Raw genomic sequence first — 21,361 nt, 5'->3', positions numbered from 1 at the left:
TAACATTAAAGGAGAAATATATATATATCACCCCAAAAGAATGTGATGAGCGTGATTGACTTACACCAGCGTCTGTTCACACAAACCGCAGAAGTCTGCAGTCATTATAAGACCATCATCATAGCCTAACCACCACATGCAGATATAATCACCGATACCGGGCATTAATAAAATATGGTAGATTATAATTTACAAATAAATACTCATTAGAAACTAATCTGCAAATGGATTGCATTCTTCCCTATGAATTAAATATGTATATATTTTTTCATTTGAATCTTATTCTAATTTGCAAAATGCCTTTCCCTTAGATTTATTTGTATAATTTTATAAATAGATGGATAAGCAAATCTATAATTTGCAACTTATTGTAGTGATAATTTTAATTACTGTCATTCATGTTACTAAGGAGGAGTTGATACACTAACTGGCCTTCGCGTACATCGCCAGGCATAATAAACATGACTCAGCACATTTTGTGCACGGCCTTGCAGGGACTTTGTTAGCAGGAGCTCCAGCTCAGACATGCTTCATGCACGTTCCCTATTGGCCAGCTCGCAATCACAGCAAGCCCCTCCCCGACCGTGGAGGCCGGGCGCTCTTACGTCTTACGTTTATTATTAGATTGGGGTACATCAGACAGGGCGATTTCACAGAGGTAGTCGTTCAGATAAATAATCAAGAACAACTCAAGATTGTGCACACACCCTGACGTATGTCATTTGCTGGCAGGGGGAAAATTATCACGCCACTGTGGCCTCCTAAAAAAACCCTCAAACCCAAACGGCTTGTGCCAAAGTTGGGATTCAAATCCACACTAACCACGAACTCTACACTGGTTCAAGTATGGACCAAAGCACGGTGTTATTAATGCATTAGTTTCAAAGAAATGGGAGAAATGTGCACAAACATATTTTAAATTATATTTTGGAAGACAAATGTGTAAAAATATTGCTTTTGAAAACATGGAAATTGCGTAATTTTAAATCTCATTTTTAATTATGGACTATTATATATTAAGTTTTTTTCCTTTTTTTGGAACTGCAGACGCGACACTAATTCTGGCTCCATTTCAACAAATCCAGATTATACCATTGTTTTGCAGCAGATGTGTGCATCACTGAAGCATTGTTAATGTGTGTGTGTGTGTGTGTGTGTGTGTGTGTGCCCCCTACCCTGGCTGGCCACTTCAGCAGTGTGAGTGAGGTTCATTAGAGCACAAACGTACCTGCACAGGTACACAGCACAGCATACGGGTTCAGCCATAACGTCCTTCTGGGAACCGTACCCACGGCTGGCATCGTTTTCATTCATTAAGTATCATGTCACTCCATTAGGAAGGGGTCGTTACATGAGCAGAGCGGCGGTGAGAAATGTCGGAGGAGGGCGGGATGAGGAGACATGAGGGGACATGCAGTGTGATTCTGCTCGTGCGTCCGGTCGTCCTGCCTTCGTAGCCATCAGTGCTACTGACACACTACCGGATCGATAGCAGGACGTTAGTCACAGTTTCACCAGGAAGAAGGGAGATCTTCTACCCTCTGATAAACATCAGTTACATCCTTTGAAAATAAATAAATAAACAAATAAATACCATGCAGCTGGAGGGTGATTGGATTAGTGCAGGGACAAGGGCGCGCCGGTGAGGCATGGCCGAATCAATTGGAAGAAACAGTCGGCCAAAGTCCATTTTACGGAAGAACAGCGTAATTTACACAGCACGGACCGCTGGATGAATTCCGGACCGGCTCCGTCGCCTTTGCATCTGTCTGTGTCTCTGTCTCTGTCTCGTGCCAAGGGCGTGTGACGATGTCAGGGCGACAGGAAATGATCTGCTGAGTGAAGATCTCCCCACACCCCCGTCCATCAGCCTCCACGAGCCCATCAGTAAACCATGACAGGGAGCAGCTGATCCGGATTTATGGTCAAAATCCTGGGTGTATATCCTGTACCATTATGTCTTGAGCCGCATAAACCATCTTTCTCAATTTAAAAAGGAGAACGAAAGATTAATTACAATCAGAGATTTAATTGGGATTTATTAGATATGAATTCTAATGCGGTTAATTCTAAGTCTACTTTTGTTTAAAGGAAGATTTAGTACATGTTATAAACCAGAGACCATTTGGCTTTATGCAAATGAGACGAGAATTAGTGTTATTATCAAAACTTCATTCTCATGTTTTATTTATTTGGCATCTTTCTGTCACCCAAGGTGACTTTTCAAAGAATTAAAAAACTCACATACAGTAAGGAAGACAGAGAGATGATGGAAAAGAATAATTCTGCATAAAGAGGAAAGTTTTTAAAGTTTTGAACACTGGAACAGAAGTCCTGGAGACCATGAGGCCAATGCACTGAAAATCCTTCATTATGTTTTAGCCACGTTATCATTTGAACGAGCTGGATGCTTTAAGTACTTCTCAGAGAGCCCCCAAAACTCAGAGAGACGAGGTCTGACACACAGCGTCTAAGTTTATAACGAGGACTCACATCATTGTCTCCCAGAGAGCTGCACCCCTGATAAGAGCTGTCCAACCTTAAGTAAAGGGACTCTAACCCGATTTGGCGAGTTACTTAGGGAAGAGCTCAGATGAAATGAGAGGGCCGTAATGTCTCCCTCATGCATAATTAATTGTGTTGTTACAATGAACTAAACAAAATCCATCTTCATTTGATTAGAGGCTTTGGGAGGCTCTGAAGCCTGCACCAAATCCCCTTCTTCTCTGTACATCAGGGCAAAGAGCTAATAGGTCCCCCACTGCTGATCGGACAGCTATGTGGACCACGTCCTTTATTTCTGGACTTGCTGATAACTATATTAAGGCATCGGCATGTCGCCGACCGGCCGAACCTGCACAGAAATAGAAACGCTATTTGTGACTTGAAATAACACTGTTGCCTTACCACTGTTTAGTCTGCATGCTTTCAAAACGAAACACAGTAAAATGAGGAGCTGTACTTCAAATGTATTTATATATGATTTTTGTAGATTTGCCAATTTGCTTTCTCACATCTTTTTAAAGATCAGTAGCACCGCCCAGTGGATATATTATTTACTGCAGTCGTTTGAGTACACTTAATAAAACACGTTTTTATGACACTGTTAATCCACATTTTTATTAAAAAACACACCTTATTTCAATGAGATGCAAATATTCATATCTGTAAATATTTACTATGTATTTACACCAAAGTCATTAAATAGTTTAGTTTGACTAAAGCAGATATAGTTCAGACTTGCACTGTCCCAACACTGTTAAACTCTATCAGGGAAGACCCGTCTGCTCTAGTTCTGACCCGTCTGCTCTAGTTCTGACCCGTCTGCTCTAGTTCTTGCTGTTTTTCATGATTAAGAAGAAACACTGAACTAAAGTGGCACAAGAAAGAAACTGAAGCAGCATTACTGATTTACCAGATATATGACGCATGTTATTCACAATGTTTTTATCGAGTTTATTGTGTGTACGCCATTTTAAATGGTCTGCTGAAAGTGGGCAGTGGTGTTAGGTTAGAGAGTGTGTGTGTGTGTGTGTGTATGTGTGTGGGTGGGTGGGGGGGGTTTAGTTGGCAGCACGGGCTGGGCCCTCTGGCACCAGTGAAGTGAAGAAGGTGCTGATGAAGGACCATGTGACTGTGAGGCGGCTCGGGGGGGCGGGGTCTGCGTGCTCAGCTCCGCCCTCTCCACTGTCCTCATCTCCTTCCTCCATCCCATCGTCCATCATGCGCTCCTGTGGCCAGGAGAGAGTCTGTAAGTGTGGGTGTGATGTGAGGACATGGTGGTGTGTCATAGTCTTCCTACCATCTCCTGCATCTCATGGTGCTGTTCAGCCTCAGCTGGAGGCTCTTCTGCTGCTACTGGGTTCTGCACCTCAGCTCTGAACGGAAACCAGCCAGCCTGGTGCCTGGGACACACACACACGCAACACACACACACACACACGCGCATGACACATGCACGACACATGCACGACACACGCATGACACACGCATGCATGACACACACACATATGCACGCACACGCACGCACGACACACACACAGCAGACAGATACACACATGAAAGACAGACAGACAGATGACACACACACACACACATGACAGACACACGCACACAAGGCAGACAGCAGACAGGCACACAGATGGCAGATACATACAGCAGACAGACACGGAGACAGGCATACACACCCATGGAAGACACATGCACTGCACCACTAAAAATAGAAAAAACACAAAAATATGAAAACTGAAAAGAATACAAAGTTTGGTCTGCAGGGAGCCTGGAGAAGATAAAGAAGATAGAGAAGATAGAGAAGATGGAGAAGATAAAGAAGATAAAGAAGATAGAGAAGATGGAGAAGATAGAGAAACAGCTAGGAGGAGCAGGAACCTCCCCGTACTGCATCTCAGTGCCCCAGCACTTACAGGTAGACCAGCAGCACGGCACCGATCACCATGAGGAAGCGTCCGAAGGAGGAATAAAAGTAGACGATGCTGAGCAGGACGGCGGCCCGCGACACCGTGTACAGCCAGTCCAGCCAATCACGGTTCAGCTCGTCCTCATTAAGCATGGCCCCGCCCTGGGCGTTCATCTGAATGTTGCGATTGGCTGGCCGCTCCTCGGCTACAGGGTTTGGGGCAGGGTTCTGCCCCATAGGGGCTGCAGGGTCATTGGGCGGAGCCTGATCAGATGAAGGGCCGGCACTGAAGGTGGAGGGCGGGGCCACGGCAGAGGCCTGGGAGGCAGCCATCGCTGCTTGACTAAGACAGCACACGACAGACGTCCACGAAATTTAACAGACTTCGAAATTCTAAGACAAGTCTATTAACAACATTTACACGTTAACATGTCTAGTACACGTCTTGCACTACTCAGCGCTGGACAGAACTGTCTGAATTTGGCATAAGGGAAATGGCCCAACAGGACTTACTATTGCATATAATAATGGCGGGCATACATCTGTTGCCACCACAGCATCTGCATAGGGGTGTAGATGGGCTGTGTTGGGACACCAGCAGGGGGAGCGTCCAGTGTAGGCAACAACGTTCCCTCAGGCCTGTGAAACACACACACACACACACACACACACACACACACACACACACGCACACACACACGCACACACACACGCACACACACACGCACACACACACGCACACACACACACACACACACACACACACACACACACACACACACACACAAAAAACACACTTGACAGGAGTCTAAATCATTCTATGTGACTACAGGATGCGGGTTGTGTAGCTTTACCACTGCTCTGTGAACACGGGGTCAGAGGTCAAGTCATGAACATGCGCAGGATATCCTCGATGCCGCAGGACATCTGAGCTTCCTGTGACGGAGGTGTTGGGGACGTCTTGATTGGATGCGGAAACACCCGAGGGGGCGGGGTCAATGGCGTCTGCACTCTGCAGAGCAACAGAGACAGATCACTGCTCGCTGGTCTGCTTCACAAGTGAGCAAAATCTCCCTCTGCTCAAACACAGGGCATCCTGCTCCTCTAGAAGACACTGTGGCCTCTGAAATATCAACACCTCAACGACTGAAACCAAAAACTAATTATTATAACTCATTATCCATGTGCTACCATTGTGCATGCCTTCATCTAACAGGCTGTGCAGCCTCCCTGTGTAATAACAGTTCTGAGTCATCTTCTGTAAATACTTCACGGAGTTGGAAGAACATGGAAAGAAGTCCAAGACCGTTCCTCCATACAGAACCTCTCCAGATCCTACAGATTAGGAGGATCATGCTTGTGGACTTTCAGCTGATCTCCCAGGTCTTCTTTGGCGTTAAGCTCTGGGGACTGTGACCTCAACTCCGTGAACCTTTGCTCTCATGGGATTTGGATCAGAATCCTGCTGGAACTTCCACACACTGCTCGGTTTATGCTTCCTGACTGTGGCAATTGGCTTTGATTTAACATCTGCAGATACTTTATGAACTTCATGATACCATGTATCCCAAGAAGCTGTCCAGAGCATTTAGTAGAAGATAAGCTGCTCACCACAGATCCACCACCGTACTTCACAGTGGGGATGCGATCAGTTTCTGGATGGATATCTTTGCATCTACGTAAATCCAAATAGCTGTTTTGGGTTCATCTGACCATAGAACATGGTGCTACTGAAAAGTCCAGCACCGCATGTTTGTTGATAAGTGTGTTATTCTTTCTCCTGAAAACCTTCTGCAGCAACGTATCATTACATGAGACATTTTCAGGAGAACCAACTTATGATCCTGGGAGACTTCACAGGGGCAACAACAGTTATGGCACAAATAGGCTTGAGGTGAAAAAATTAAATATATATATTATGGTAGAATTTTCTTTTCAATTGCACTTAAAATAAAGGTTATATAGATTTTTTATGAATATTATAAAAATGTATACATTTAGCTCATACAGAGCATCACATGTGTTTCTCAGTATGGCAGTATGTGTGCCCCCCTGGAACTGAACCTATGGTGTTACTCTGCGCTCAACAAAACTCCAGAAAAGGGTGGTGGCAGGTGGAGAGGTGGGGTAGACTCACAGCAGGATCGGGCTCAGAGGTGGATGGGGTGCTGCCCGGGTCAATGGGGCGAGGAGGAGAGGGGGCAGTTGGGTGGCTAGGGGGGGCACACACCAGGTGCACCATGTGACACCCGTCCTGCTGAAGGGAGATGATCAAGACACAGTTTGTTTCACAGCTCAGGGACACCAAATGCTCTCAGATGTGCTTTAATGTAATGTCACCTGTTCTGGTAACCACACCCTGTCATGTTACAATCAGGTCAGATGTTATTTTACAGTTGATACACGTACCTTTCTGAGCACATCCTGTAGCTGCTGGTGGTCCTGCAGAAGTCTCCCAGAGTACACGAGCTTCTGCTCTTTACACAACTACAACACAAGTTCCCTCATCAAAAATTCAGATCTACGCAAGTAAAACATTTTTCCCTAAATAAACATTAATTCATGTCAGCAAATGTGGTAGATGTGCATCTTTAAGTACAATATATATATACATACATACATACATGATTGGGAACATGTTCTATTTTTGACAGTGCAGTTTTTGTGGACATCAAAGAGAAAATGTGTGTGACAGTGGATCTGAAACAAGTCACACTTCCTTAGAAAACAGCTCAGAATCCAGCTACATCATGGAAGAGTAATGCTACCTGTTTGGTTAAATGTTGACAACATATTCACAGGGTCATGATAAATAGTCAATGAGCTGAATCAAGTGTGTTGGTGTTGAGAATTCTAGCACCATTTAAAAATCTGGTAGGACAAAATTCAGATGGCCTAACTTAACATCTACGCTCATCCATAAATGAGTTGTATATAAACAAACCCAGCCCAACTCACCGGCTTGCTCGGATACACGTGAGAGATTTGTCTCTTCAGTTTCTCCACTGTCCAGTGCCAACAGCAGTCGATGGTGTGGTCATCGTATTTCTGGTTGGGTGAGCGGACGATGATCCTGATGGGACCGGGGGTCACGTCTTCACCCATGTTTCATTCACGTGAGCGGACCCACGTGAACAAGAGAGAAAACCTGCCCTCCCAAATGCAGGCTCATGAAAGTGACTGGCTCAGGGCAAAATGAGAAACATCCATTTTGGTCCTCTCCCAGCAGTAGTGGACTCTAGTCTCTGTGTCCAACATTACGGGATTCTTCGGTGGCACATTTGGGAGACTGTCACTTTTCAACCTGTCAGAGAGGAAATAACAACACAGGGGACTCTGAGGGTTTTCAAACACTGCACAGAAACCTTGTAGCACCCAGAATAAGAAAACGGAGCTCAATCTAACCTACATGCTGGGTCACGTCTGTTATTTAGCTAGCACTCCTTTAATGAGTCGTTTGGTTTAATAGATCAGCCTGGGTTCATTTGCCCACTAGTGACAAATTCAATGACTTCCGCAGAATGTTGGTATTTAAACGTCGCTGCAAATCACCAGTGATCTATAAACCACTGCAGAGTCAGACTAGGGCTCATTCACCCTAGTTAGCTGGTTCATAATATCAGAATATCAGAATTTAACCCTCACCAAATGTTCACAGCTAGCTAGCTTAGCCAGAATTATAACTAAGATAAGTAGGTAGTTGGCATTATAGTTACATGACATGTCGCTGTTATGCTAGGACGCTACAGATTGTGATTATATCTGCAGAATCAACACGGCTACGGCGCTCATCATGATCACAGCTGTCACGCAACACCTCGCAGTTACTGTAGCGGCCCAAACCTGCACCTCGGGGTACGCTGGAGATACACGCCATCTTGGGTCTCGAAGACGCGGCGCGCGCACGCAAGTCAGGGCACGCGCACGTCAGCGCAGCGGCTCTCCTGCGTTCTGACGTAATAGGCCCTTTTCACACTTCCGCATTTTTTCTTCCGGAAGCTCTCGTCGCAGGGTAAAGTTACTTCCGTTACACATTAAACAATGGCAGAGTCCAATAACAAGAGCTTTTGCAGTGCACCAGGGTGCTCGATCTCGAAGCAAAAACAGTCGTATCTCAGTTTCTACGGTTTTCCGGCTGACGACGAGCAGAAAAGGAAATGGGTTTGTGCAATTAGGAGGGATGAAGGGGAAAACTTTGTGATATGGAGCATCTTTGTGTGTAGCCAGCATTTCACTGCTGCAGACTTCATAGCAGGAAGCTCGCGGCTAAAAGTTGGTGCTGTTCCCTGTTACTGTTCCCAGTACTGTTACTGTTCCCAGCCGGTTTCAGTGGAACAGTTGCTGTCCGCGTTTGAAAGATCAAGCTCTCGGCTGGGAGTACACGTACGTCCGCTAGCATCTAGCTGTGACCCGCTAGCATCTAGCCCCGGTTCGCTAGCATCTAGCCCCGGTCCGATAGCTTCTAGCCCCGGTCCGCTAGCATCTAGCCCCGGTCCGCTAGCATCTAGCCCCGGTCCGCTAGCTTTTAGCCCCGGTCCGCTAGCTTTTAGCCCCGGTCCGCTAGCTTCTAGCCCCGGTCCGATAGCTTCTAGCCCCGGTCTGATAGCTTCTAGCCCCGGTCCGATAGCTTCTAGCCGTGATCAGATAGCTTCTAGCCCCGGTTCGCTAGCTTCTAGCTGTGATCCGATAGCTTCTAGCCCCGGTTCGCTAGCTTCTAGCCCTGGTTCGCTAGCTTCTAGCCCTGGTTCGCTAGCTTCTAGCCCCAGTTTGCTAGCTTCTAGCCATGATCCGATAGCTTCTAGCCCCGGTTCGCTAGCTTCTAGCCCCGATCCGCTAGCTTCTAGCCCCGATCCGATAGGTTCTAGCCCCGATCCGATAGCTTCTAGCCCCGATCCGATAGCTTCTAGCCCCGGTTCGCTAGCTTCTAGCCGTGATGCGATAGCATCTAGCTAGAAAAGAGCAAGCTCTCGGCTGGCAGTACACCACGAACATCTACTAGTCGAGAGTTTGCTCTTTCAAATGCGGACAGCAACTGTTCCACTGAAACCGGCTCTGAAACTAGCTGTGATCCGCTAGCATCCAGCTCTGCTCGGTAGCATCCAGCTCTGACCATCACTTTGCTGTCGACTATATTGGACACTGAATAAACAACAACACGTAATAACTTGGTGTGTGTCATGAACTTTATTGATACTGATGTAAACCAAACAATCAATAGCTGACGTCCCTTGGCTTGCTAAAGCTGGGCGTACACTGTACGATATTTTAAATCATGTACTCAGCTCTAGCTCAAACTGTACGACTAAATCGCAGGGAGAGTCGGCTCGTGGAGCTGCTTCAACAGTGCGATACTCTCACGAGGAGCGATTTGAATTTCAAACATGTTTGATATTCTTGCGACGCTGCGATTTCTGATCGGGAGTTGGTCGTGAGGTGTGAATCGCTCCTCGTTTACCTGTGTGAACTATACGATGCACGACACGCGATTGAGCCGAAACTCAGCCCGATCGCAAAAATAGTCGCACGAGTGAAAAATCGGCTGAAAATGGGCCAAAAATCGCACAGTGTACGCCCAGCTTAACCTAGCTAGATATTGTTAACTAAAGCTGTCAGTATCATATGTAATATTATAATATATATCATAATAATATAGACTGTTTTACCACTCCGTAGGATGACTAATGGAACTAGCTATACCTTAAATAATAGTTAGTTACCTAGCTAGTGCTAGCTGGTGTTAGCTTACCCTGGTATAAGTGAATAAATTATTCTACAAACAATTTGTAGCCTCTATTTAACTTGGAACCGTTCGTTGTTGAATGTTCTCCAACGATACTGGAAACATATTTAAAATTCAGTCTCGGCAGCGACGACAGGGATGAAGTAAACACACGCTCCATGCTGAGGTGAATTGACAACAACTATCTTCTGCGAGTACCGGAACTTGTTTTACCCGGCGGTGACGTATTTCCGCTTTGTTGTGAAAAGGGCCTATGGAGGCAGCGCGAGATGTGACGTCACGGCCGCTCGATTCAGCTTGAAGAATGAATGAATAAATAGGCGTGATCAGAGTTTTATAGACAGGGTTAAGTATCTAGAAATTTTGACACTAAATGCGTTAAACTGACTGAATGGAATCGTTGTTATCCTCCTTTGATCGTCTAAATAGTGTAAAGTTAAATGTGCATAAAACAGATTCAACAATTAATAAGAATTGTTATTTTGAACCTATTATTGAGTGCATATTGATGGTTGATCACTAATATACTCGAGGATCTGTAATATTATCAGAGGACCGAACGTTTCAAACGTAAACTGAATGTGCGCAGTAAATAATTCGTTCGATGTGAGAGTTTGATATAAGGTATCGGGCAGATATGGGATGTCAAGATCTTGCAAATAATGTAACAGAGAAATTTAATACCAAGTAAAGAATAATAATAATCGAGTAAATTAACATAAACGTGCACATGGACATATCTGTAGGCGTTTGCCCTTGGGTAAACTAATATGCTCAAGTGGATGACGTGTCACACACGAGACGTTCATGACACGCCCCCGGTCACGCACCTGCCCCCAGCTAATAAAGCTCATAAATATGATTCAGTAGTACACTGAGCAACACAGCATTCCTGAGAGCCGTATATTACGAAAACATAATGCATCTAGTGTACTTTCGTGCATTACGGATGTATTTTGTATAGCCATGACACCAGCCTTAGTGTTAAAAAAAAAACAGGCCACATATTCATTATATAAATTTTGTATTTATTTAAATAAATGTCATAAACAATCATTTGTCTTACTAATCTTTGGAGGATGTTTTGAAAGGTACCTAACAACTTTGCCATATTCAGCATATCACGTCCACAAGATGGCATCACCGATTCAAACACCCACCGCACAGAATCTGCGCAGACTACAACTTCATCCTTCCGCTGGTTTGAGATCAGTACGCATTTAAAGACAGTATGATGCTGTCATATTGGGGAAAAAAACCTCTTCCTTCTTTGATTACAGTGCAAATTAAATGTTATTTTATTTGGCTAATCAATGTTAACAAAACGTTTTAGAGGAAATGTACCTTACAACAGGGCAACACGGTGGCTTGGTGGTTAGCACGTTTGCCTCTCAGCACTGGGGTCTTGGGTTCAAGTCCCTATCTGAGTGGAGTTTCCATGTTCTCCCTGTGTTTGCGTGGGTTTCCTCCCACAGTCCAAAAACATGGAGGTTAGGTAAATTGGCAGTCAACAAAAAATTCTCCCTGAGTGTGTGTCTGTGTCTCTATGTTCAATAAAAAGTAGTGTCTGTGTGCGTGTGTGTGCTTGTATGCCCAGTGGTGGATGGTGCTCTGCCCCTAGAGTCTGTCCTCTCTCCCCTTCCTGCACCCCATTCAGTCCCCCAGGGGCTGTGGCTTCCGGTAGAGAGTACGCTGTGCGCAATTGGCTGCCGCTTCTCGCCGGTGTGTGTGTTATTGATTGTCTGTGACTTGTAACTGTGTTAAATTGTAAAGAGCCTTAGGAATCTGGAAAGGCGCTATATAAATCGAACATTCATTCATTCATTCTTACAGTGAGTCATCACTAATGTTACTATCCTGAAGAAATGCGGTATCATCTTTGATGTTCTGCTTGCTGTCTTGTTGACACTGACAGCTAATATTAATACTGATCATTGAATAGCATTATAATTATATAACATTATAAATATAATGTGCATTATAATGATAATAGCAATGTGCAGAATAAGACGTGGGGGGTCACGAGCAGGGCGACGACAGCACCACAGAAAGCAGTAACTTCAAAAGAAAGCTTGAAGAATTTCCCATTTTGCTGCTTTCGAGCATTAGCACAGTGCGAGCTAGACAATACACACATTTTAATTAGAGGGTTAAAGTAATTAGGGTTCATGACATGGTCAACGGTCCAGCGACTGTAGATCCAGGACGTCCATATGCAAGAGACGTCCGTTACCATGGTTACCGGCGCCGACACTGCGCGATGGCCGCTAGGGGGCGATGTACTCCCCCCTCCACACACACACACACACACACACACACACTCTCTCTCTCTCTCTCTCACACACACACACACGCACTCTCTCTCGCGTCTAACTGTTGGTCGGACGCCGCTCGGCGCTGCTCTCTCGTCGTGTCGTGTTGATATGATATTATGGCGGTTAAACCGAGGAAGCCGAGCGCGCGGGACCACGGGGTCGCGGCTGAGCGCGAGAAGAGTCCGCTCGCCGGCGGGGCTCACGGCGCCGTGAAGGGCAGGAGGGCCAGAGAGGGCAAAGGGGCGTTTGTCCAGGGCAGAAACGGACTTTACATTAAACACAAACTGGGCCTGAGTCCGTCGGTTTTGGTCCGAGTCGTCGTGATCTTAATTCTGGGTGAGTAACGGCGTTAGCAGCCAGGCTAGCAGCTCACGCGCTACAGCGCGAGCGCGACGCGGTGTGTCTCTGTGTTAGAACCGAGATACAAACAAATAAACAAACACACACACCACAATAATGCGAGATATAAACAAACACATGCACAACACAATAATGCGAGATATAAACAAACACATGCACAACACAATAATGCGAGATACAAACACAAATAAACACACACACACAACACCCAGTCTGCTAATGAGACTTGCGTGTAAACTGGTGTTGAGATGTGTGTGTAGATGTGCGGTTGGAGATCCAGACGGATTCAGCTGTTACTGAGCCACCGAGATCAGTTAATAGTTAATAGAGCTCAGTTAATAGTTAATAGTTCATCTATCTGTCTCTCCGCAGCTCTACTCGCAGGAGTTTTCCATTGGTACGTAACCGACGTCTTGGTTTCTCTTTAAAATGTGGAGATTTGAGAAAATGTAGCTACAGATTGTATATGTTGCTTCATGTTCACCTAGGTACCATCTTTCCCACCTTTTCGAGAATGACAGACACTTTTCACACATGTCTGCCCTGGAGAAGGAGATGGCCTTCAGAACTGAGATGGTGCGCTCTTGTTCTTCTCACCATAAAGACTGGAGATTTATTTTTAAACTGTTCAGTAGTTTTTTGTGTTCTAAACATAAGCAGATCCGGTTAATATTCACCATGTGAGATTCACTGTGTTTTCTGAATGTTTGTTGTTTTAGGGTCTGTATTACTCCTACTTTAAGACCATTATTGAAGCTCCTTCCTTCCTGAAGGGTCTTTATATGATCATGAATGACAAACGCACTGAGTATCCACTAGTCATAAACACCCTAAAGAGATTCAACTTGTATCCAGAGGTGAGAAACTGATGTTGAGTTCATACAGATTTGATTAACTGTTTTCTATGGAGATAATAATGCCTGAGGGGATTGAATGTGTTGTCACACCTTTGAGAAATGTTCACACAGCTAAATATAGGTTTGACTTGCTTTATGAACATGAATGCTGTCAGTGAGAGCCGAGCCCGCATCTTGGGTCATGCAATCTGACTATCTCATTATCTGTGAATGCGAGTTTTATTTCTCATGGTTGCCATGCCTGTGTGGTGCAGTTACTAAGTGGGAATCTTCCTGTCTACCTCTGTCACTGCAGGTGGTCCTCGCCAGCTGGTACCGTGTTTACTCCGCCACAATGGGAGTCTTAGGGATCCCCACCAAGACGTGCTGGACTATCAACAGAGGGGAGGGCCTGGAACCAGTGGAAAGCTGTGAAGGTACTGCTGGGGGGGAGGGGCTACTGCTGCTGGGGGGGGGGGGGGGTGGCCTAATGAAATGTTCCTTTTTTGTTTTTAAAGGAGGTTCTCACTCCTCTTTACTTTTCCTGTGGTCCTGCTTGCAATTCGTGTGTTTCTGGTCTTAGCTGAGGTTTGTAAAACACTGTGTGCACGTGTGGAGCACTAACGTGGCTGACCGTGTCTCTCAGGCATGGGGGACCCCGCCCACTTCTACGTCACATTTGTTTTCCTCCTAAACGGGGTGATGATGAGCCTCTTCTACATCTACGGAACATATCTGAGGTAACACTCCATCGTTCCTGCATATGTCATTAGTTTCAGGACGTTTTGGTAAGCAAACCAATTGCCTATAATGATTTTTGTTTTGTTGTGGTCTGTAGTGGCAGCAGGATTGGTGGTGGTGTTACAGTCTTGTGTTTCTTTTATAATCACGGAGAGGTAAGGACCCGCTCCACCTGTTGTGATGCTTGTGCTGATGTCCAGTGGTCAGCTGCAGTTCTCATGTGCCTGATTTCGGTTGCGTTAGCTTGGGCTGCTGATGTTGCTTGTGTTGGCGTGTAAGTGGTTTTGCTTGCTGTGACTTTCTACCAGAGCACTCGGGTGATGTGGACCCCACCCTTGAGGGAGAGCTTCTCCTACCCTTTCCTGGTTCTGCAGATGCTCCTTCTCACATATCTTCTACGGTACCTGAGCCCTCTCCCTCTCTTTCAGTCTCCTGTTGTAGCTCTCCGAGCCCTTTGAGTTCAGTCTTCCTGATCCTAACAGGTGGCGTTTGTTTGAACGCCGCCCTCATTGCCGTCCACTTGGTGTTCCTGTTTCATTTTGACACGTAAATGTCGTGGATGTCGTCTCCCTTCAGAAACCAGAACCCGAGCCGGAACGCCTTGATGGCTCTCGCCGTCTCCAACGTGATGTTCATGCTGCCCTGGCAGTTTGCCCAGTTCGTCTTGCTCACGCAGGTGAGAGGAGCTTTTCCCCCGTCTCACCACCACAGGGATGAACCAGCATAGTGGTCACACTGCTGCTCACGCCGATTGCGCCTAAAGAGCCTAAAGATTGAGTATTCAGTAGTTATTGAGTATAAGAAGCTACCTGTGTGTGTTTTGCATGCAGTGTGTCGTTGTGAGTTCAGTGCTCTAGTATTTAGATTCAGGTGTTCTGCAGGTTGCTTCCCTGTTTGCCTCGTACATCCTGGGATATCTGAGTCCTGAGAAGCTGCAGGCCATCCTGGTGACCCACATGGTGAGTGTTCGCCCGCCCCCCAGTGACGAGGTGGCAGGTGGCTGGGGGCGTGACCTGGTCCCTTCTCCTCCTGCAGGTGTCTCTGGGGATCTGCTTCCTTCTGATGTTCGGGAACTCCATGCTGCTAACGTCCTTCTACGCCTCCTCCCTCGTCTCCATCTGGGTGAGTGAGGGCAGCGCCCCCCGCAGGTGGAGCAGTCCAGCCACGCCTCGGTCCTGATCCACTCACCACCCTTCCTCTTGTTCCAGGGGATCGTTGCCCTGAGAGACCGGTTCACGGGCACCTTCCGGGCGGGCCTGCTGACGTGGGTGAGAGAGAGGTGCTCCCAGCACTCTGCACTTCCACTAGCCGCTGTGTGTTTGCTCAGCGCTCACTGTAATGGTGTCGTCACGTGCAGGTCTCACAGTGCCTGGCCTGGGTGGTGGCCACCGTCCTTCTGAAGTCCACGCTGGCTGTGTTCTTCGGGGCCTCAGATGATGTAAGTCACCGTGAAAGGTACAACATGGCGGCTGTGGTCTCTTCATGTTCCCCAGAACTGTGTGTAAGTGTCTCCTTGCTCCAGGCTCACATCAGCAGTCTGATCAAGTCCAAATTCACCAGCTACAAGGACTTTGACACCATGATGTACACGTGTGCGGCCGAGTTCGACTTCATGGAGATGGAGGTCAGCAGAGCCGGTATCTCTCCATCCGTAAAGGCGTGTGTGTGTGTGTGTGTGTGTGTGTGTGTGTGTGTGTGTGTGTGTGTGTGTGTGTGTGTGTGTGTGTGTGTGTGTGTGTGTGTGTTAGGGTGCCCACAGGTCCTTGAAATTTTGTGAATCTGAAAAAATAAGTTCAAGGCCCTGGAAAGAAAACAGGCATAAAAGACAGCCGTCCTTGGAGGTCCTTGAATATTTTAGCGGGTTTGAAATTTCACATGGATGAAGACCTCGGTCAAGGAATAATAGGGCACAGTTGGTAGGAAGTCAATATTTACAAAAGATTGCTATGAAAAAGAGATTAGAGATTCTTTCAAGAAACATCCTAATACAAATTATAAAACCACAATAGCTTGTCAAATGGCCCATATCTTCTAAAGTAAAAGAGACTCATTTCAAAAATAATACATAGGATATATCCTGTAGCCATGTTTCTTGAAAGAAGATTTAAACTTAATGTGGATTCATGTACCTTTTGTAAGTCAGAAGATGAATCCCAGGATCATTTGTTTTTTCATGTCAATATTCACAAAGTTTTTGCATGGACACTAGAAACTGGATTAATCTCAAACTTAACATTATTTCTTTGGATAGCAATTTACTTTATGTGGAAAAAGTTCGGATTTCTCTGATGCCATAAATGTAGTCTGACTTTTAGCAAAATACCACATTCACTACAGTAAGTGGAGTGGTTAAAAGCCTTCTTTTCTCTTTATGAATGAATTAAATTCATATTATTCTTCATTAAGTAGATTAAAAAACTTGGAAAATGCTAGAATCATCTCACACCAGATTTCTCTAGAAATCTATAGTTCTAATTTCATTATATGGCTTTGCTCCTCTGTTTTATGTATGTACTGCATGTGTATATGCATGTGTATTATTATTGTTATTATTATTATTTGTCTACTGTCAACGTGTCATTATTTTGCCAGCACAAGCTCATTTAAAATTCAATTGATTCTACAGGGCCTATGCTGACTTTTACTTTGCAAAATTTTGGTCATTCTCCTGTAGAGAAATTGGTTTGTTTGTTCAGCACCGAAAGCTAGTGTTTCCTGTATGTAGTTAACATATGTGTAGCCTCTTTACATGAATGTCACCTTCTCAAAGGTGCATTGCTAAATTGCCAGTCATGTTGAGTGTGAGTGAAGTTTTCATTGAATCAGCGCTTAATATCATGCACAGAAAATTCCAAGATGCATGTCTTGAAATGACATTCAGTGTTTTGAATTTGCATTGTGTTAACATGGATTTTTGATAACATATTCAGGGATAACAGTAGGTAAATGCTGCCAGGTGCAGTCCTTGAATTTGAGGAAGTTGGTCCTGGAAAGTCATTTAAAGGTCCTTGAATTTGATGTTAACCAAGGTGTGGGAACCCGTGTGTGTGTGTGTGTGTGTGTGTGTCTGCTCCTCAGCTGCTCTCTACTCTGCTTACAGACGGTGGTCCGCTATCTTAAAACCCTGCTGCTGCCTGCTAACATCCTGGTGGTTGGTGTTATTGCTGGAACGGTGAGTCTTCTCTATTTAAGCCAATGCACACAGCCGCCACTAAATCTCCACTCTGCCCCTCACACCTTTTCTGTTCCTCCTCCGCGTGGCCGCAGACCGTGAAGGACATCGTCACGGCGCTCCGTCACCAGGGTCCAGCTGAGACGGAGGACAAGCCGATTTCCGACCGGTGAGTGTGACCTTCTCTGCACTGGTGAACAAGCGTGCGTTAGTGTAGGGAGACCCCGTGTTCACGTGATGCCCCAAAGTGTCTGTAAATAGAGTGGTTGCTTTAAGCTTTATTCTTTGTTCTCTGTAGGGCGGAGGAGTTGGCGAAGGGGGTGGTAAGAATCGCCTTATTACTGAGGGCCTGTGTCCTCTCCACTGCAGTAACCACAGTAAACAAGTGGTTGTTGATCATTTTTAGTATGCAGATACAGTATAAGGTTCAGTACTGACATACAGGACATTGTCTTAGCTCTGGTAAACCAGCTCAATTATACATTCAAGTCTACTTTCATATCTCAGATCTCTCTTTACGTGTTCTGACCTGTAATGTGTTTATCCTGCTATGGCGTGTGTGTGTGTGTGTGTGTGTGTGTGTGTGTGTGTGTGTGTGTGTGTGTGTGTGTGTGTGTGTGTGTGTGTGTGTGTGTGTTGTAGATGGTATACCACAGTCTGCAGCTGGTGGCTTTTGCTGTGTTGGCTGTTCTCATCATGAGGCTGAAACTCTTCCTCACTCCCCACATGTGTCTCATGGCCTCCCTCATCTGCTCCAGACAGGTTCCTACACAACACTACCCATCCTTGCTTAGTACTTTTACTGGAGTGCCTGGTTCTCATGTGTGTGTGCGTGTGTGTCTGTGTGCGTGTGTGTGCGCGTGTGTGTGTGTGTGTGTGTGCGTGCGTGCATGCGTGCGTGTGTGTGTGTAGCTCTTTGGCTGGCTCTGTGAGAAGGGCAGGCAACACATTGTAGTTCTGGTCATCCTGTCCCTCATGGCGGTTCAAGGAATGTCCAACTTACAGTACCAGTGGGGCATCATGGGGGAATTCAGCAACCTGCCACAGGAAGAACTGCTGGAATGGATCAAAGAAAACACTCCACAGAGTGAGAGACCACCATCGTCCCCCTGTCCCCCTGTCCCCCTGACATCCTGAGGCTGATCTAGCCTGACTTTCTTTCTCTTGGCAAAACTTTGCACTCTTAGATAATGTGACAGGATGTTTCTCCTAAGCTGAAATGAATGTCCAAAAAAAGTGTTCTAAAAAGAGCAGATCTAGATCAGAGTTTAATCAGCATCTTTAACTTGAGCCAGTACAGCTAGTTCTGGTCCTAGCAGCAACCTGATACACCCACATGGCTACACACATTCACAGGGCATCTGTTATACACACTGTCCACAGTTAATTTTGTTTGTGTTTGTGCTCAAAATGGAGGTCAGCTCTGTTAACGCTGACGGCGGTGCTGATGGTTGTTGCTTGTGCAGATGCTGTGTTTGCTGGCGCCATGCCAACCATGGCCAGTGTGAAACTGTCCACAGGAAGAGTGATTGTCAACCACCCCCACTACGAGGACGCGGGGTTGAGGTCAGGGACGTCCACTCACCCAGCAGCTTTTACGATGCACAATTGACATGTTTCACGTGATGGCAGTGGGCTGTGTGTTTGAGTTGCGGGTTAGTTTGGTCATGGGTCTGCTGTCTCCTCAGGGAGAGGACCAAGCTGGTTTACGCCATGTACAGCCGCAAGCCACCCGAGGAGCTGAAGAGAAACCTGCTGAGTCTGCATGTCAACTACTTCATTCTGGAGGACTCGTGGTGCACCAGACGCACCAGGTAAGACCACGAGCTCACGCAGGCGTTTCAGCTGCAGCCTCCGACGTCCTCGCGCGCGTGTGCTCTGTTAACGTCTGACCCTCTCACGCGCGTTCTGTTGATGTCTGATCCTCTGATGTGCGCTCTGTTAACGCCTGATTCTCTCTCACGTGTGCTCCCCTAACGCCTGATCCTCTCACGCGCACTCTCTGACGCAGGCCCGGCTGCAGCATGCCTGAGATCTGGGACGTTGAGGACCCCCACAACCTGGGCAAGACCCCCCTCTGCACACTCATGTCCAGGGACTCCCGCCCACACTTCACCACCGTCTTCCAAAACAACGTCTACAAAGTCCTGAAGGTCCCCAAAGCCAGCAAAGAACCCAGATAATGCACATTCCGAGTGTGTAAATGCCGATTAGTGTCGTCCTAAGGGTGGCGACCCGTTTGCGTCAGTGTTTGTTCTGGTGCCTGTTGCGGGTGTTGTGTTGAGTGTGAGGCCATCTGCCCATGGTGAACTGTGTTTGGTCTAGCTGGTGGTTCCCAGACCTCCACACCCCTGCTGCTCCACCCCACTCCGCCCGTGTGTTCACAACTCACTTTTTTAGCTCTTCCTACAGCAAATTTACCTTTCAGTGTTTTTCAGTCTCACCTTTTTTTGGGGGGGTGAAATGTTTTTGTTTTGATATTTTATTTCAAAGTAGCAAATCCACACCCTAAAATATGTTAAATACGATCTGTAATCCTAGAATCTGTATCTGCAGTGTTTTACTATTTTAACCTTCCTACTATGTACTAGATGGTTTTTTGTTTTGTTGTCATTTCTCCAAAACTCACTCACTCACTCACTGGTGAGTAACCCACCTCCTACAGTCTGAACTCCTATATGTGCAGTTTTGTGTTGCCTTTGACTGCAGTTGATGTCGTGCAGTCTGATATATCACAATATGATGTGATGGTGTTTGTAGGAAGCCTGTAGTTTTCCGCTACTGCTCGCATATTTCAGGGTCCATGCACTGTGTGTGTGTGTGTGTGTGTGTGTGTGTGAGAGAGAACAATTTCACAATTGTTCAGTTCCCTTTAGTGTGTTTTTTCCCCACTTCCATTTCTATTCTTACATATTGTGCTCAACATAAAACTGAAACAAAACGGAGACATTAGTTTTGGTGCAGTATTTGCCCTTCCGGGCGTCCAGAAGCAGCTAGTGTCCAACACCACGGGCGTCCAGTCCTACAACGCTGTTCACCTGCTGGCCTGGCGCTGTCACCTAGGACATCTGCGGCTCATGTGTCCTTTCCTGAGGTCTCTGCATTTACAGTTTGACAGTCAGGTTCAAATTTCCACATAACCGTGGCCAGTATTACACAGGGTGTGGAGGAGGTTTGTGTATGTATGTGTGTGTGGTCCATCAAGGCCTGAGCCAACACCCTGTAGCTCACACTTTAAACCCAACTGCATCTTCATACTCTGACCAACAGGAGCCTTCAGTCAAATGTAGACATGCGCACTAGCAAACGCAAGTTGTGGGAGGAAACTTCATTTTCTTATTGACATAAGAAATAATTATCAGCCTTGTTGCTTTTTGAACTTTAGTATTAACTCTCCCACCCATTTCCACACTGTAATATACTTGAGTCTTGTGGCACCAATAGATATCATAGTGATATCAATTTGCCTATTGTTGGGGTTGGGGATATTTGATGTGGAAATATAATATTGTTTGTAGTGCTTTTTTTTTACTTTCCTTTTTCAGTGTAAATTTGAATAAAGTTATTTGTAATTTTGCAATGCAGTCCCCGTTTCTGTCTCCCCCCTAAACTTCAACGTAAGGAGAGGAAGTGCTTTAGTAGTGTTGTGATTGGCCGAGGTTCTGCTCCGCTCCCTTTTCTTTCTTCACAGTGGCTCCTTGATGGGTGGGGTCAGAGTGTAGTACTGAACACAAGCTCAGGTAGGTGTGGTCTTGGTGTTAACACGCAAACACGGTAAAG

At 46.0% G+C, this 21,361-nt stretch overlaps 2 protein-coding genes across 7 annotated transcripts; one reads left to right on the top strand and one right to left on the bottom strand.

Annotated features, from left to right (window-relative positions):
- Positions 1-3,562: 3,562 nt before the first annotated feature.
- On the bottom strand, positions 3,563-8,391 carry herpud2 (HERPUD family member 2). Of its 6 annotated transcripts, none has more exons than XM_077013228.1 (9): positions 8,267-8,391; positions 7,376-7,721; positions 6,827-6,904; positions 6,555-6,674; positions 5,272-5,429; positions 4,931-5,056; positions 4,425-4,760; positions 3,803-3,905; positions 3,563-3,731 (listed from the first exon to the last, which is right to left on the bottom strand). In XM_077013228.1, the coding sequence occupies exons 2-9, from the start codon at positions 7,520-7,522 to the stop codon at positions 3,564-3,566; spliced, it is 1,236 nt and encodes a 411-aa protein (XP_076869343.1). In that variant the 5' UTR covers positions 7,523-7,721; positions 8,267-8,391; the 3' UTR covers position 3,563. The 6 variants fall into 6 exon arrangements, with proteins under 6 accessions (XP_076869343.1, XP_076869344.1, XP_076869347.1 ...); XM_077013229.1 differs by having other exon boundaries at positions 8,261-8,390; XM_077013232.1 differs by having other exon boundaries at positions 6,555-6,671; positions 8,134-8,311.
- A 4,038-nt stretch (positions 8,392-12,429) lies between these two features.
- Positions 12,430-21,161, top strand: dpy19l1l (dpy-19-like 1, like (H. sapiens)). The gene is made up of 22 exons (XM_077013225.1): positions 12,430-12,808; positions 13,205-13,229; positions 13,321-13,408; positions 13,552-13,689; positions 13,985-14,105; positions 14,315-14,408; positions 14,507-14,564; positions 14,718-14,809; positions 14,986-15,085; positions 15,291-15,368; positions 15,445-15,531; positions 15,618-15,677; positions 15,767-15,847; positions 15,932-16,033; positions 17,510-17,581; positions 17,677-17,750; positions 17,880-17,904; positions 18,224-18,343; positions 18,494-18,668; positions 19,048-19,147; positions 19,270-19,395; positions 19,593-21,161. The coding sequence occupies exons 1-22, from the start codon at positions 12,589-12,591 to the stop codon at positions 19,762-19,764; spliced, it is 2,208 nt and encodes a 735-aa protein (XP_076869340.1). The 5' UTR covers positions 12,430-12,588; the 3' UTR covers positions 19,765-21,161.
- The last annotated feature ends 200 nt before the right edge of the window (positions 21,162-21,361 follow it).

The sequence above is a fragment of the Brachyhypopomus gauderio genome, chromosome 7 (genome assembly GCF_052324685.1).
Source record: "Brachyhypopomus gauderio isolate BG-103 chromosome 7, BGAUD_0.2, whole genome shotgun sequence".
NCBI classification, from domain to species: domain Eukaryota; kingdom Metazoa; phylum Chordata; class Actinopteri; order Gymnotiformes; family Hypopomidae; genus Brachyhypopomus; species Brachyhypopomus gauderio.
This window is presented reverse-complemented; position numbering and strand designations above follow the sequence as displayed.